This window comes from Cervus canadensis, chromosome 10, assembly GCF_019320065.1.
Source record: "Cervus canadensis isolate Bull #8, Minnesota chromosome 10, ASM1932006v1, whole genome shotgun sequence".
Lineage (NCBI taxonomy): Eukaryota > Metazoa > Chordata > Mammalia > Artiodactyla > Cervidae > Cervus > Cervus canadensis.
The window spans coordinates 44,360,782-44,375,968 of record NC_057395.1 but is presented as its reverse complement, the minus strand read 5'-3'; the positions used below and the strand labels follow the sequence as shown (position 1 = coordinate 44,375,968).

The 15,187-nt window shown below is 46.8% G+C and overlaps 1 protein-coding gene across 9 annotated transcripts in view; it reads right to left on the bottom strand.

The window, feature by feature from the left end:
- The window catches only part of GDI2 (GDP dissociation inhibitor 2), a 74,174-nt gene that overhangs the window by 54,628 nt on the left and 4,359 nt on the right, over positions 1–15,187 (bottom strand). For 6 of the 9 annotated variants that reach the window (XM_043479200.1, XM_043479201.1, XM_043479210.1 and 3 more), the window contains exons 3-6: positions 13,813–13,855; positions 11,792–11,900; positions 11,133–11,294; positions 8,663–8,741 (exon numbers count right to left, since the gene is read on the bottom strand). In XM_043479200.1, coding sequence (XP_043335135.1) covers positions 8,663–8,741; positions 11,133–11,294; positions 11,792–11,900; positions 13,813–13,855 — 393 coding nt within the window. Of the gene's footprint in view, positions 1–5,086; positions 5,251–6,227; positions 6,783–7,329; positions 8,520–8,662; positions 8,742–11,132; positions 11,295–11,791; positions 11,901–13,812; positions 13,856–15,187 lie in introns of those variants that run through there. The other 3 variants (XM_043479206.1, XM_043479203.1, XM_043479204.1) reach the window with 3 other exon arrangements.

Below are 15,187 nucleotides of genomic sequence, written 5' to 3'. Positions count from 1 at the left end.
TCCACACTCACGGAGCAAATGGTTCCTTCTTTGCTTTTGGAGGACATGTTTTTCTTGACCTGCAGACTTTTTTTTTTAATTTATATTTTAATTGGAGAATAAATTGCTTTACAGTGCTGTGTTAGTTTCTGCCATACATCAACATGAATCAGCTGTATGAATACATATGTTCCCTCTCTCCTGAACCTCCCTCCTACCTCCCTCCCTAGCCCACCCTCTAGGTTATCACAGAGTACTGGATTTGAGTTCCCTGTGCTATATGGCAAATTCTCACTGGCTATCTATCTTATACATGCTAACATATATGTCTTAATGCTGCTGCTGCTGCTAAGTTGCTTCAGTCTCTCTGCATGTGCCCTGCCCTCTTCTTCACCTGCTGTGTCCACAAGTCTGCCCTGTCAGCTTGCAGACTTTTCTCACTGAGTGATTTTTGTTTCAGTCGGGACTAGATCTGATAGACAGAGAGCCTGATGAACTATGGACAGAGGTTCGTGACATCGTACAAGAGACAGGGATCAAGACCATCCCCATGGAAAAGAAATGCAAAAAGGCAAAATGGTTGCCTGAGCAGGCCTTACAAATAGCTGTGAAATGAAGAGAAGCCAAAAGCAAAGGAGAAAAGGAGAGATATTCCTATTTGAATGCAGAGTTCCAAAGAATAGCAAGGAGAGATAAGAAAGCCTTCCTTAGCAATCAATGCAAAGAAACAGAGGAAAACAACAGGATGGGAAAGACTAGAGATTTCTTTAAGAAAATTAGAGGTACCAAGGGAACATTTCATGCAAAAATGGGCTCAATAAAGGACAGAAATGGTATGGACCTAACAGAAGCAGAAGACATTAAGAAGAGGTGGCAAGAATACACAGAAGAACTGTACAAAAAAGATCTTCACGACTCAGATAATCACAATGGTATGATCACTCAACTAAAGCCAGACATCCTGGAATGTGAAGTCATGTGGGCCTTAGAAAGCATCACTATGAACAAAGCTAGTGGATGTGATGGAATTCCAGTTGAGCTATTTCAAATCCTGAAAGATGATGCTGTGAAAGTGCTGCACTCAATATGCCAGCAAATTTGGAAAACTCAGCAGTGGCCACAAGACTGAAAAAGGTCAGTTTTCATTCCAATCCCTAAGAAAGGCAATCCCAAAGAATGCTCAAACTACCGCACAATTCACTCATCTCACATGCTAGTAAGGGTCAAATTCTCCAAGCCAGGCTTCAGCAAAGTGAACTTCCAGATGTTCAGTTGTTCTTGATGGCTTTTAGAAGAGAGCGAAGATCAAATTGCAACATCTGCTGGATCATATCTAAAAAGCAAAGATCCTATGAAAAATAGTCTATTTTCCTTGCTTTATTGATATGCCAAAGCCTTCGACTTGTGTGGATCACAATAACTGGTGGAAAATTTTCTGAAACGAGATGGAATACCAGACGCTGACCTGCCCGTTGAGAACCTGATATGCAGGTCCGACTAACAGTTAGACGACATTGAAAACAGACTGATTCCAAATTTAGTGGAAAAGGAGTACGTCAAGGCTGTATATGGTCACCCTGCTTATTTAACTTATATGCAGAGTACATCATGAGAAACGCTGGGCTGGGAGAAGCACAAGCTGGAATCAAGATTGCCGGGAGAAATATCAATAACCTCAGATATGCAGATGACACCACCCTTATGGCAGAAAGTGAAGAGGAACTAAAAAGCCTCTGATGAAAGTGAAAGAGGAGAGTGAAAAAGTTGGCTTAAAGCTCAACATTCAGAAAACTAAGATCATGGCATCTGGTCCCATCACTTCATGGAAAATAGATGGGGAGACAGTGGAAACAGTGTCAGACTTCATTTTGGGGGGCTTCTAAATCACATGCAGATTGGTGATGCAGCCATTGAAATAAGAAGACGCATACTCTTGGTGAGGGTGAAGTATGACCAACCTAGATAGCATATTAAAAAGCAGAGACACTACTTTGCCAACAAAGGTCCATCTGGTCAAGGCTATGGTTTTTCCAGTGGTCATGTATGGATGTGAGAGTTGGACTGTGAAGAAAGCTGAGCACTGAAGAATTCATGCTTTTGAACTATGGTGTTGGAGAAGACTCTTGAGAGTCCCTTGGACTGCAAGGAGATCCAACCAGTCCATCCTGAAGGAGATAAGTCCTGGGTGCTCATTGGAAGGACTGATGCTGAAGCTGAAACTCCAATACTTTGGCCACCTCATGAGAAGAGTTGACTCGTTGGAAAAGACCCTGATGCTGAGAGGGATTGGGGGCAGGAGGAGAAGGGGCTGACAGAGGATGAGATAGCTAGATGGCATCACCGACTCGATGGGCATGAGTTTGAGTAAACTCCGGGAGTTGGTGATGGACAGGGAGGCCTGGCGTGCTGCAATTCATGGGTGGCAAAGAGTCGGACACAACTGAGCGACTTAACTGAATGTTAAATGATTAAACTAAGCTAGCTAAGCTCTTATCAGCAGGGAGAGCAGGGAGCATGTGAGAGACCCAGAGCTGTGGACTAAGGGACAAGGTAACCAGCAAGCTGGACTTTGTTCCTAGGTGTTTCATGTTCATCTGAATCTTGGTTGATGATGGATTTTTCAATGAAACGGGGAAAAATAAAGCCCATCCATGCTACAAGCTGGGATAGGAGAGTGCTCTAGAGCTCTGAGAGCTGCTCTGAAGTTATCAGAGACTAATCCAAACAGACATACTCCAGTGCATTCAGGCTGTATCTGTTCACTCAAGGCTTCTAGTTAGTCTCTTAACTGCTGGTGCTGCTGCTGCTGCTAAGTTGCTTCGGTTGTGTCCAACTCTGTGCGACCCCATAGACGGCTGCCCACCAGGCCCCCTGTCCCTGGGATTTCTCCAGGCAAGAACACTGGAGTGGGTTACTATTTCCTTCTCCAATGCATGAAAGTGAAAAGTGAAAGTGAAGTCGCTCAGTCATGTCCGACTCTTAGCAACCCCATGGACTGCAGCCTACCAGGCTTCTCCGTCCATGGGATTTTCCAGGCAAGAGTACTGGAGTGGTGTGCCATTGCCTTCTCTGAGTCTCTTAACCAGTGAACCTTAAAAAATCCTGGGAGAATAAATGCAATATTGCCCTGGCCCGCCACCTTCTGGTGGCTCTAGGAATAGCAAGCTGGATAAACTGCCACGGGCACAGTGCTCTCATTTTCTGGGTGTGAGTTTTGCACTTTCTTTTCCCTGTTGCAATCCCTTTAAACTTTTTTTTTGTTGTAAATACTATCTTGTATATATACATATACATATATATATTTTTACACATATATATGTAAAATGTGTGGAGTCCCGGCTATTTTCAAATGACAAAACTGTACCTCTTCCCAGCCTCCACCCTGAAATTTCACATGGGTCAACTGTGCTCTCAGAAGGACTGCCTGTGGCCTCAGGCTGCTGGTCATTGGTGGGGTGCTGAAAACCCCGGGGCAGGTGGCGGCATAGGGAGAAAAGCATCAGCGGTCAATGCACTGGGTCATGGCAGAGCTCCATGGGTGGGTCTGAGGGACTGTAGCAGCGTCAGTCAGGGTGCAAAGCTGAAGCCGGGACCAGGGAGTCACTGTGAGGTGGAGTCGACCAGACAGCCAGGCCTCCTTTCTAAGGAAGGCCCCAGGGAGGCCAGGGGAGGGGTGGTGTGCCGCCTCTGGAATGAATGTAGGGAGTTTGGGGGAGCACAGGTCTTCTTTTGTTTACTTTTTATGTTATACTGGGGTATAGTTGATTTAAATGTTTTCAAATTTTCTGATTTTATGGGTAGGCTAGGTTTTAAGTGAGCTGGATGTGGGGCCGACTTAGGACATCCATGCAAAAACGTACAGCCAGCAGCAGAGGCTCAGGGCTGGAGGGACTCGTTGGTCAGGGGCAGTGGGATGAGAGTGGGTGAGACATGGCCGTGAAGGACGGAGCAGGGACAGAGCCCTTACAGGTCAGGGCCTGATGGAGACGGGAAAGGAAACAGAGAGCAAAGCCCAGAAGCAGGTTGTTGGAGGTGACAGGAAACCAGCTTCCAGAAGGTGGGAGTGATTGCTCATTGAACTGAAAGCCTCAGGAACAGGAGGGCCAAAGGACGTCACCTGAATTGGCAGTTAGGTCCCTGTGAACTAGAGCAGCAGCTGGAAGCTGGTGGCAGGGACCAGCAGTGCCGATGAGCAGGGGACCAAGGGCAGGTCGGGATGAGAAAGGATGCTTGAGACCGAGGATGGTCAGGAGGGCTGCACTGCGGAAGAGCCAGGGAAGGACAAGGCTGGCTAGGAAGGGTGCTCAGTACAGCATCCAGGATGCAGTGCTCAGGACCATGGGAGTCATCCTCCACTCACTGACCGTATCCAGATCACACGTACCAGGGCTGTTCTGGGCCCTATAGATACAGTGAGTGAGCAAGTCACACAGAAACCTTGGCCAAGGAGCTTACCTTCTAGCTGAGGAGACAGAGGGTAGACAAAAGAAACAACTCAAGTTGTATGGTGTGTTCCTTAGTGGTCAGGGCTATGGAGAAAGCATAAACTAAGGGAAGAAGATATAACGTTAAAGGAGGGAAAGGAATTTTAGATCAGGTGGCCAGGGAAGGGCCTCATTCAGTGAAGACCCAAAGGAAGTGAGAAAAATACCTACAATTAGGAAGTGAGGGAATGATGCCAGTGATCACCACCCCTGTATTAGCATTCTCAGTGCATCACTATTGCAGGAACAGGTGTAATTGTATCATCGCCCTATCTTTGCCAGTGAATGGTACCACTATCACTGTCCTCTCTGGCTCCCCAGTGGTTTTGGCAGCACGTCTGACGGCCTGGGTCCAGCTACAGGGGCCTCTCCGATGGAGAGCCGCGTCCTGGGGAACCAAGTGCAGCCCCACAGACGAGCGTCACGGTGAGTGTGTACATCAGGGGCACAGCCCGGACGGGAAGGCCCCTGCCCCTGCGAGCAGTCACTGCAGAGGAGAAGCTGAGTCACGGGTGCACCGAGGGGTGTCGGGCAGCACCCGGCGGGCTTCCTGTCCCACCTGCAAGTAGGGGTCCTCCTCATAGGCCACCCTCAGACCAGTGTAGGTGACACAGAGACACCTCCGGGGCAACAGGAAAGGTGCAGCTCGAGGAGGTACAGGTGGAGAGTGTGTGACTCAGAGGTCACAGTCGTGTTCCTGTTGTTACTGTGTTAGTCACTCAGTCGTGTCCGACTCCGTGTGACCCCATGGACTGTATCCCGCCAGGCTCCTCTGTCCATGGATTTCCTAGGCAAGAATGCTGGAGTGGGTTGCCATTTCCTTCTCCATGGGATCTTCCATACCCAGGCATCAAAGCCACATCTCCTGCATTGGCAGGTAGATTCCTTACCACTGAGTGACGGGGGAAGCCTGTCATGTTTCTACCAGAGCAGGTATCTGGTTGCTAGAGATAAAAATCAGCCAGTGCCATCTGGGAAGAACGAAGAACTGGACATTCTTGCCACGTCTGTTAAGTTCCCACCACATTTACTCTGAACGAGGGGACTGAGTTGCTTGTGATTGACACATACATTTTTCTTTAACAGATTGGCTGGGACTGATAATTATTCTTTGCATTAAAAAAAAGAAAAAGATTCCAAATGCTGGAGGCCTCCTCCTCTCTTCAATCTAAGTTGCTACAGAATTTCTTAAAGTTATGATGTCAAGTGTCTCATTTATTGGAGACTTACAAATCACTTTCTGTGGGCAGGACACTCGACTTGTGGCTTCAAGAACACCATCCTTCAAACATGGTTATTAAAAAGGTTTGAAAATATCTTCGATGTATTTTTAGATGCATTTATTATCCAAAGCAAGCCACTACAGAATTGTCATTAAAAAAATAATAACCTCAGGATTAAAACATTAAAGTTTAATGTTTTAATTAAACTTTAAATGTTTAATTAAATGCTTTAGTGCACATTAAATGTTTTAATGTTTAACATTAAGAATCAGAGTTTAGAATACAGAAGCGTTTCCATTAACTGCTTGTAAACATCTATGTAAATAGATCCTAACATTTCCTTCCTGGCTTTAAAACCAAAAGCTAAACCGCTGTAATGACCAATGAAAAGCCTGTGAAAGAAGAAAGTAAACAGGCCGGTCATGTTTTGTGGCTCAAGGCAAAGGCAAGTTGCTACATTCTAAATATCATCATGGCCCTTCCACACGTGATTTATTATAAACTATCTCACACATAACAGTCTGCACACTGGATTTTCTTATTTAAAACAACTATTTTATTTTTGGCTGTACCTCGGGGTGGGCAGGGATTGAACCTGGGCCCCTGCAGTGGAAGCGCAGTCTTAACCACTGAACCACCAGGGAAGTCCCCACCCTGTATTTTCATGATTCTCTAAGGATTCCCAGTGCCGACATCATCCCCATCATCGACTCCACTCGAAGGTAGGAAAAGTGAATCAGAGACCCTGAAAAGAGTCCGACTGTGCAATGGGCTGTCATCAAGCCGGGAAGCCAGCCGCCTCATCCCAGAGGGGCAGTCCTCCACCCAAGGGGGCATGCGGAAAACACCGACTCCTGGCCTGTTTCACTGCACCTTCTGGCAACTGAAGTAGCAGCACACGTGTTCCCATGGATTCACTGTCTATCTCTGGAAACGCCCTCAGCCATCGCGCTGTGGTCGAAGCACTGAATGACGTCGGGTCTCCGTGTGAGATGCTGAGCCAGGGCGCCCGAGACGTCCAGAGAGTCCTGGAGCCCGGAGCTCAGGAGGAACTGGACACAGGCCGCATGCTGCCCCGCGCAGGCCAGGTGCAGGGCTGGGTGGGGACAGAGGACCCAGCTCAGGGCTTCACCCACAGCAGTACAGACAGGGGAGCCGGGCACCCCTGATAGAAACTCTGGTTCCTTCAGCTGCACAGATTTCATAGTCTTGTATTCATTCCTATGAGTCTGTCTATTCTAGATCTGAACATTTTTCCTTTTAACCTGATTTGGTCAGAAATGATTTTAAAAGTAACAGAACCAATTGGGGAGGATTTGAGACTTGTCTAAAACACAGAAGTAAGTTCATGAGTCATGTCTGACTCTTTTTCAACCCCACAAACTGTAGCCCGAGTCAGGCTCTCCTGTCCATGGGATTTTCCAGGCAAGAATACTGGAGTGGGGTCCCATATCCTTCTCCAGGGGGATCTTCCCAACCCAGGGATCAAACCTGGTCCTCCCACATTGCAGGCAGATTTTTCACCATGTGAGCCCCCAGGGAGCCCAGGTGGCCTAGTGGTAAAAAGAATCTGCCTGACAATGGAAGACCCACTGGAGACCCGGGTTCGATCCCTGGGTCAGGAAGATCCCCTGGAGGAGGACATGGCACCCCACTCCAGTATTCTTGCCTGGAGAATCCCATGGCCAGAGGAGCCTGGCTCGGGCTACAATCTAGGGGGTCACAAAGAGTCGGACACAATTGACACGCACACAGCAAATTAATGAGAACCAGGAGATTTTAAATGGTACAGAAGGCGTTTTCAAAGTTTTGTGAATTCACTAAGTTAAAAATATCACTATGAGTAAGAAAGATGTAACGGAAAGAAAAACTGCTGACACGCCTTCCCACTCTGGTTAGAAACTGGCACTGAGGGTTTGCAGTCTGCTTCCTGGGGGATGGAAGAGCCCAGGTCCTGCTCTCCTGCCATCAGGAGAAAGTTTGTGTGCCTGGACTCAGTGGCCTCCATCTGCAGCCCTGGAGTGAGGGGCGGGTTACCTGTGAGCCTTGAAGCATCACAGGTCAAACTAAACACTGGCAAGATGGTCAGTGGTGCACAGAATGCTACTGAGAAAATTTATTCCAAATCCCAAGGCTAAGGGGTTAGGTCTAAAAATATCTGAGCCTCAAATCTAAAAAATTACAGTGATTAAGGTTTTAAAACACATTCCAAGAGAGACGGCCTATGAGGAATCCACGTGACACCCTGGGGGCTGGTGTGATCACGGATTAACACAGAAAGTGCTCTGACACAGGGAACTCCGATCAGCGTTGTGCACCAGCCTGGATGGGGGAGGGGGGAGGTTTGGGGGACAATTGATGCATGTGTATGTATGGCTGAGTCCCTTCGCTGTTCACTGAAACCATCACAACATTGTTAATCGGCTATACCCCAAGACAAAACAAAAAGTTGAAAAAGAAAGTGCTTGGATGTCACATATGTTAAGTGGTTTAAGCTACTACGAACACAGTAATACTAGCCGCAGTAAAGTATGATTGCTGCCATGGTAATAGCAATAGTTCTATAGCTTTGCAAATGGATATGTTATTTGAATTAAAAGGTACTGAGCTATTAGAGGAATAATATTAAGACTAATTTTTCAAACATAAAAGTTCACTGTTAATTTTGTTTGGTGGTGGTTTCATCGCTCAGTCGTGACCAACTCTTGCGATCCCATGGACTGTAGCCTGCCAGGCTCCTCCATCCATGGGATTCTCCATGCAAGAAGACTGGAGTGGGTGCCATTTCCTTCTCCAGAGGATATTCCTGACCGAGGAATTGAACCTGGGTCTCCTGCATTGCAGGCAGATTCTTTACCAACTGAGCTGAGGAATAATATTTTAAGACTAATTTTTCTAACATAAAAGTTCACTGTTAATTTTGTTTACATTCAGCTTACTAGCAATTTTCAAAGTCCATGTAAAATGAGATCATACCTGATCGATTTCTTTCGTCCTTGGCGTTGATGTCAGCACCCAAGGATAAGAGCGTCTGGACTGTGCTCACGTGACCTTCCTGAGTGTTGAAATAAACGTGTTACCACTGCAGTGATGACAAAAGCAAGCCTTAAACACAAACTCTACTGCATATTAGGTGCTTTTTCTAAAGTTGTTGTTCAGTTGCTCAGTCATGTCCAATTCTTTGTGACCCATGGACTGCATCATGCCAGGATTCCCTGTCCTTCACTATCTCCTGAAGTTTGTTCAAACTCATGTCCATTGAGTCAGTGATGCCATCCAACCATCTCATCTTCTGTCACCCCCTTCTCCTCCTGCCTTCAATCTTTCCCAGCATCAGGCTGTTTTCCGATGAGTCAGTTCTTCACATCAGGTGGCCAAAGTACTGGAGCTTCAGCTTCAGCCTCAGTCCTTCCAATGAATATTCAGGGTTGATTTCCTTTGGGATTGACTGGTTGGATCTCCTTGCTGTTCAATGGACTCTCAAGAGTCTTCTCCAGCACCACAGTTTGAAAGCATCAAAAGTACTTACCTGCTAAAACTGAATTTTCATATCTAAAGGAAGGCTCATCACATTACTATCAAAATCCAGTGTCAATCATTAAATAAAGATGCAGGTGGTGTTTAGTTATTAGAAGAGAGACGATCACTTTGAAGCCAATTTATTGACCACTATCGTTGGGTTTCTGGGGAAGTAAATGGCAACCCACTCCAGGCTTCTTGCCTGGAGAATCCCATGAACAGAGGATCCTGGTGGGCTACAGTCCAGGGGGTCGCACAAGAATCTGATATGACTGAGCACACACACAGTGGCGCACAGCTGGGTTTCATCTCAGTGTAAGGAGTTCAAATCTTGTGATTTTCTTAGAAGACACAATTCTAAATCTTCCAAGCAAACACGCTCTTTGCTAACCCCTTAGGGGAGAAAATAGACTACACAATGTAACCTCCCCAGACAGGATTCTCACAGCTGGCACCATCCTTTGTGAAGCAACTGACACATCTTACGGCCGGCCAGTCAGCCCATCAGTACCTGCTGAGGTGGAAAGCGAGGCTGCTGGTTCAATCTTCCCACTCGCTTTTGTCCCCTTGTGGCCCCAGACCACACACTCAGCCCACTCTCAACTGTATACCCATGTTGTCAAAGGGGAACATAGGTAGGAGAGTGCAGGCCCCCAGAAGAACATCTGTTCCTGAGGTTAGAAAACAAGGAAAGGCAGGCAGCCAATAATGTTAAAGATTATACACAAAACACTCACACCTTGTGAAAAAAGAGGGTGTAAGCCAACTACTTTCCTAGCAAAAAGTTCTGGACTCCTTTAACACTTCATGCATCAGTTGTGGTTGTTTAGTCATTGTGTCTGACTCTATATGACCCTACGGACTGTAGCCCGCCAGGCTCCTCTGTCCATGGGGATTTCCCAGGCAACGATAATGGAGTGGGTGTCAACTACAAATTGGCACTTACCAAGAGCACTGACAATGAGTGAACAACAAAGACGTTTGCCATCTGTCTCTATGGAGATTGAACCCCATGTTGCTATAGCTATTGACCTTCAACAACCCGAGGGAGTTCAGAGTGGAGTGAGGCACTCTGTGCTCCAGGGAGTCTGGTGGGACAGGTCTTTATAGATAGTTGGATGTTTTTAGGAACAGATTTTATGATCTCAATCCTTGTATCTCCTCATATCTAGAGAAGCACTAAATCCCTTCATGGTGACATCAGATCTTCATGACTAACAGAAAAACCTTTTGTAAAATGAGTATTTTATGGTATGGAACTCCCCCTTCACCAAAACCTTATGTATATATTGGCCTTCCCCCACTGCTGCTCTGGAGCAGTCTCCCAGAGCTATCTGAGATGCTGCCTCCCGGGCTGTAGTCCTCATTTTGGCCCAAATAAAACTTAACTCGAAAGTCTCAAGTTGTACATCTTTTTCAGCTGACAGTAGCCATTTCCTTTCCCAGGGGATCTTCCTGACCCAGGGATTGAACTCGCATCTCCTTCGCTGGCAGGTGGGTTCTTTACCACTGAGTCGCCAGGAAAGCCCTTCATATATCAGAGAGCCCAGTAAATGCAATTCCCTCGCCTTAGCTAAAGAAATCTTCTGAAATCCAGTAAAAGGATAAAGAGCTAGGAATTTTCATACAATGGATTTTTATGGCTTCAAATAACATTATTCCTGAAAACAAAAAGGGTGGGAGGGAACACCTAGCGCGGGCATTACAGGGAGTAGAGGGCTTTTCTTTTTTACCTAGAAACAAATAGAGGCAGGTTTCTATGTAAAGGAACCCAGGGCTTCAGAATCAGGACTATTTCAAGAGTATGTTATGGGCAAATTCTTTCTTCCAAAGAGATGGAGCAGAAGAATCAGGATTACAGGTTACTCATCAACAGGGTTAGGCAAGCCCTTATGGAGCTGGAACACCATTCTGGAAAGAAACAAACCTTAGCTGCAAAGTGAAGTGCCGTAAGATGGGTGGATCCTGCTCTTGCATCAATGTTGACGCCAAGCTCCGAGACCAGGAATCGGATGGCTTCATCCTGCCCAGTGACCGCTGCCCAGTGGATCGCCTGGGCCCCCAGTGAGTCCTCAGCAGACACGCAAGCCTAGGAGGTGAGGAAGGACATGAGCAAAAGAAGCACAGACACTTGGGTCCACAGATCTTCTGACGTTTTGGCAAAACTCTGCCATCTACATATGTTTTTCTGTGTAGGTCATACAGAGCTTTTGTCGGATTCTCAAAGGATGCTCTAACCAAAGAAGTGCTTAAGATTCAAAGCTAAGGTGCCAAAAAAGTAGAGTCAATAGGGAGAGTCTGTTGTTATTATTACTATGACACAGCTGCTGTTTATTGAAGACATTTTGCTAACTGCTTTCTGTATATTTCATTATTTAATCCTTACAATAACCCTGTGAAAAAGTGAAACTTGTCTGTTTTACATATGGAAACACTGATGCTTAAAGAGGTAAAGGGGGCCTACAGTGGGGAAGGTGGCAGAGTTGAGATCTGAACCCACCATCTGAATCACCATGCTTCCTGTTTATCCCCTGGGCTAAAACTTGTAGGAACAACCGAAGGGAAAGAACCAAACCATTTCTCTACCTTGTGCTTTTCGAGGAGCAGCCTGGCCACGTCCGTGTGGCCACACTGAACGGCGTCCATGAAGGGCGTGAGGCCACACCTGTCTCTGCAGTCCGGTTCGTACTGGCACCTGGAGCCCAGACCCAAGGCAACAGCTGAGAACAGTCACCGCTTCAAACCCGACAGCGCTGACTCTGGCCCACCTGCCTTACAGAGGATCCATGAGGACCTGGTGTGCTTGCCCTGTGTCCCCGCCTCAGCGTCTGGGGAGCACGTTGGTGTCCCAGCAAACCTGCTCCTCCCCCAACTTCCCATCCCATTTTAGGGATCATCATCTTTCCAGATTCTTATGCAGAGCTTTATAGTCGCCCCTTATCACTCACAAAACCTCTCAATTCTCCAGCCAGCATGTGAAACAAATTGGTATCCTTCTTTCCAGCTTTGTCTTCACCCCTCAAGATGGAGGCAACAGACAACAACCTCCTACCTGTTTTTCTCTCTTTAGTTCTGCCCCAGCCATTTTGTTCTCACCACCAATGGAGTAATCTTTTCACCACATATTTAGGTTATGGCCACTCCTGGTTAAAATCTTTAACTGCTTCCTAATCACAAAGGACAAAGTCTACAAAGCTCAACATGACCTTGTAGGTCAGGACTACGTGGAACCTACTTACTTCTTCAGGTTCCTCGGGCCTCTCCTCCCTGTGCTTAAGGAGACCGCCTTCAGCCTGGTCTCACTTCTTGGTCCCACAGCCCATCTGTCCTCCTTCCATTCCTACCTTCTCTTCTTGTTTCTACTTTCTTCATGGTCCTACCTATCTCTCCTTCTTCTTGGCCCCACTGCCTACCAGTCCTACCTTCTTCCATTCCTACTTCTCTGCTCCCACCTTTTCTGTGGTCCTTCTTCTTGGCCCCACCTCCTACCTGTTCCACCTTCTTCCATTCCTACCTTCTCCTGTGTTCCTATCTTCGTGGTCCTACCTGTCTCCCTTTTTTCTCAGCCCCACCTCCTAGCTGTCCCATCTTCTTCTGTTCCTACCTTCTACTGTGTTCCTATCTTCTTTGTGGTCCTACCCAGTTCCCCTTTTTCTCAGCCCCATCTCCTACTTGTCCCATCTTCTTCTGTTCCTACCTCCAACAATCCTCCTGTCCCACCTCCTTCTGCTCCTCTAGCTACTGGCTCTTTGCTGCCTTTGCCCTTCCTGGACCCTCTGCCTGGAACATCCCAGTACCATTCTTCACCTTGCCACCTCCGAGGCATCCTTTGAATCGTAGCTTCAAGGAGACCTCACAGAGTTGTCTTCCCCCCAGATCTACAGGGACAACCCATGCTCCTGCACAGAACTGTGGACTTTCCCTTTGCAATATTATCACAATTTGTACTTTTATGACATTTCTGTGATGGTGTGTCTATACTCGGCTTCCGCACTAGCCTGCAGGCAGTCAGGGAAAGGACTGTGTTGGCTGCTTATCGCCTAGCGCCTAACACACAGGAGGCACTTAGAAAGCGCTGGTTGAATGAAGTATTTATGACTGCAGACAACACGTATGTCCCAACATGCAGCAGGTGAGCCCTACACAGCGACGCTCTCAGGGCACTGCATTCGGCCTCCTCTTCTTCACTCACCATCTCCTAGGTAACCTCTTCCATCCTCTGGATTCAATCGTCACTTCTACGCCAAAGAGGCCCACTCCTATATCTCGGCCACACCTATTCTCTGGGCCTAGATCTGTGTCTAACTGCCCGCTGGACAATTCTTCCTGGGTGTCTCACAGGTACATATAACTCAATGCATCCAAAACTGACGTGAAAGTGAGTGAACGACTGTTTGTTGGATGAACAGATAAACGGATAACTTCTCCCCAGGTTTGTTAGCTGTTTTTGCTTCACCTTCTTTATCTGCTTATGTCCTTTCTTCATTTCCCTCTTGGTACCTTAGATTCTTTCTGAACAATTTGCCTGAGCTCTTTATGCAGCAACTCTTTATGATACTCTGTCAGAATTAGCATATATTGTCCTCAATTTGCTGTATTGTTCTTACCTCTGAAGAAGCACCTCTACTGCCTCTAAACATCCATGCATTGCTGGGAGGAGAGAGTTGAGAATGAGAGCTTTTTAGTGCAAAATTAGAATGCCTCTTCCCTCCTGGCACCTCTCTCTGCCCTGGCCCTGTAGCTGCGCCTCCCAGGAAGGAGTATTAGGTTAGGCTTGCTGCTACCGCCCCCAGAAAAGGACAGATTCAGCCGGAGGAGTGGGGAAGAGTCCTATTTTCACCTAACGGGTACAAGGCCACCCCTTTATCATCCTGTCTTTATGAGACTTTCATGGCAAACATTTAACTCTAAACCTCCATCCTCATCCTCATGCTACAAATCCCTAGGGCCAGGCAGTTTTTGCCTGGGAAATGTAAAACATTGTAAGAGTAATCTATGACAAAATAACCAGGAATTTAATTCTGCTCCTAAAAATAACTATCCTCCATAACAAAGATTTTTGACTCTCTGTTCTCCACTGTTTTGTGTGAATGACTGGGTGCTGACTGCTCCTTCACAAGAGCGGGGGAGCTCATCAAACAGTTTATGAGCAGAGAAGCTTTTCCACTCATATGCAAAGTTTTTTTCTTTTTTTGGGGGGGGGTGGGGGGCTGTGTTGCAAGGCATGTGGAATTTTAGCTGTCCAACCAGGGATCGAACCCATGCCCCTTGCAGCGGAAGCATGGAGTCTAAACCACTGGATCATCAGGGAAGCCCCTATGTTCAAAGTTTTAAAAGGATACCTTGGTTCCTAACTGCCCCCAGTGACCAGAACAACTGTGTGCCTACCTCTCAATGATATCATGTCACTGGTCTTGACTTCCGAGAAGTCTAAAAGCCCTGTATTCAAGTTCAAGGTACTGCCCAGTAGGCTACCAATTACGGTCTAAACGTCTTTATTTGGATTCCTGGGCTGCTTAATGCCCCTTTCATCTTACACTGCTACACTTTCACTTTTAACTAATTTAAGATAATCTACAAATATTTAGTCCAGAGTTAAGGATAATTACTCCAAACAATCAAAACAGTGGCCCAGAATTATATTCGACCTTATCACTGGATGAGTCACAATCCACTGGGCTTCGGGATTTAATTATAAGCACCCGTGTGCTTCCCAGGTGGCGCTAGTGGTAGAGTCTGCCTGTCAATGCAGGAGGTGCAAGAGACATGGGTTCAATCCCTGGGTCGGGAAGATCCTCTGGAGGAGGAAACGGCAACCCACTCCAGTACTCTTGCCTGGAGAATCCCATAGACAGGGGAGCCTGGCTACAGTTGATGGGGTGGCAAAGAGTCAGACACGACTGAACAGACTCTCGTTTGTTATTTAAATGGACAGCACCATGGCAGGTGTAGCTGAAGATATGAGGGGACAGTCCCCTTTCC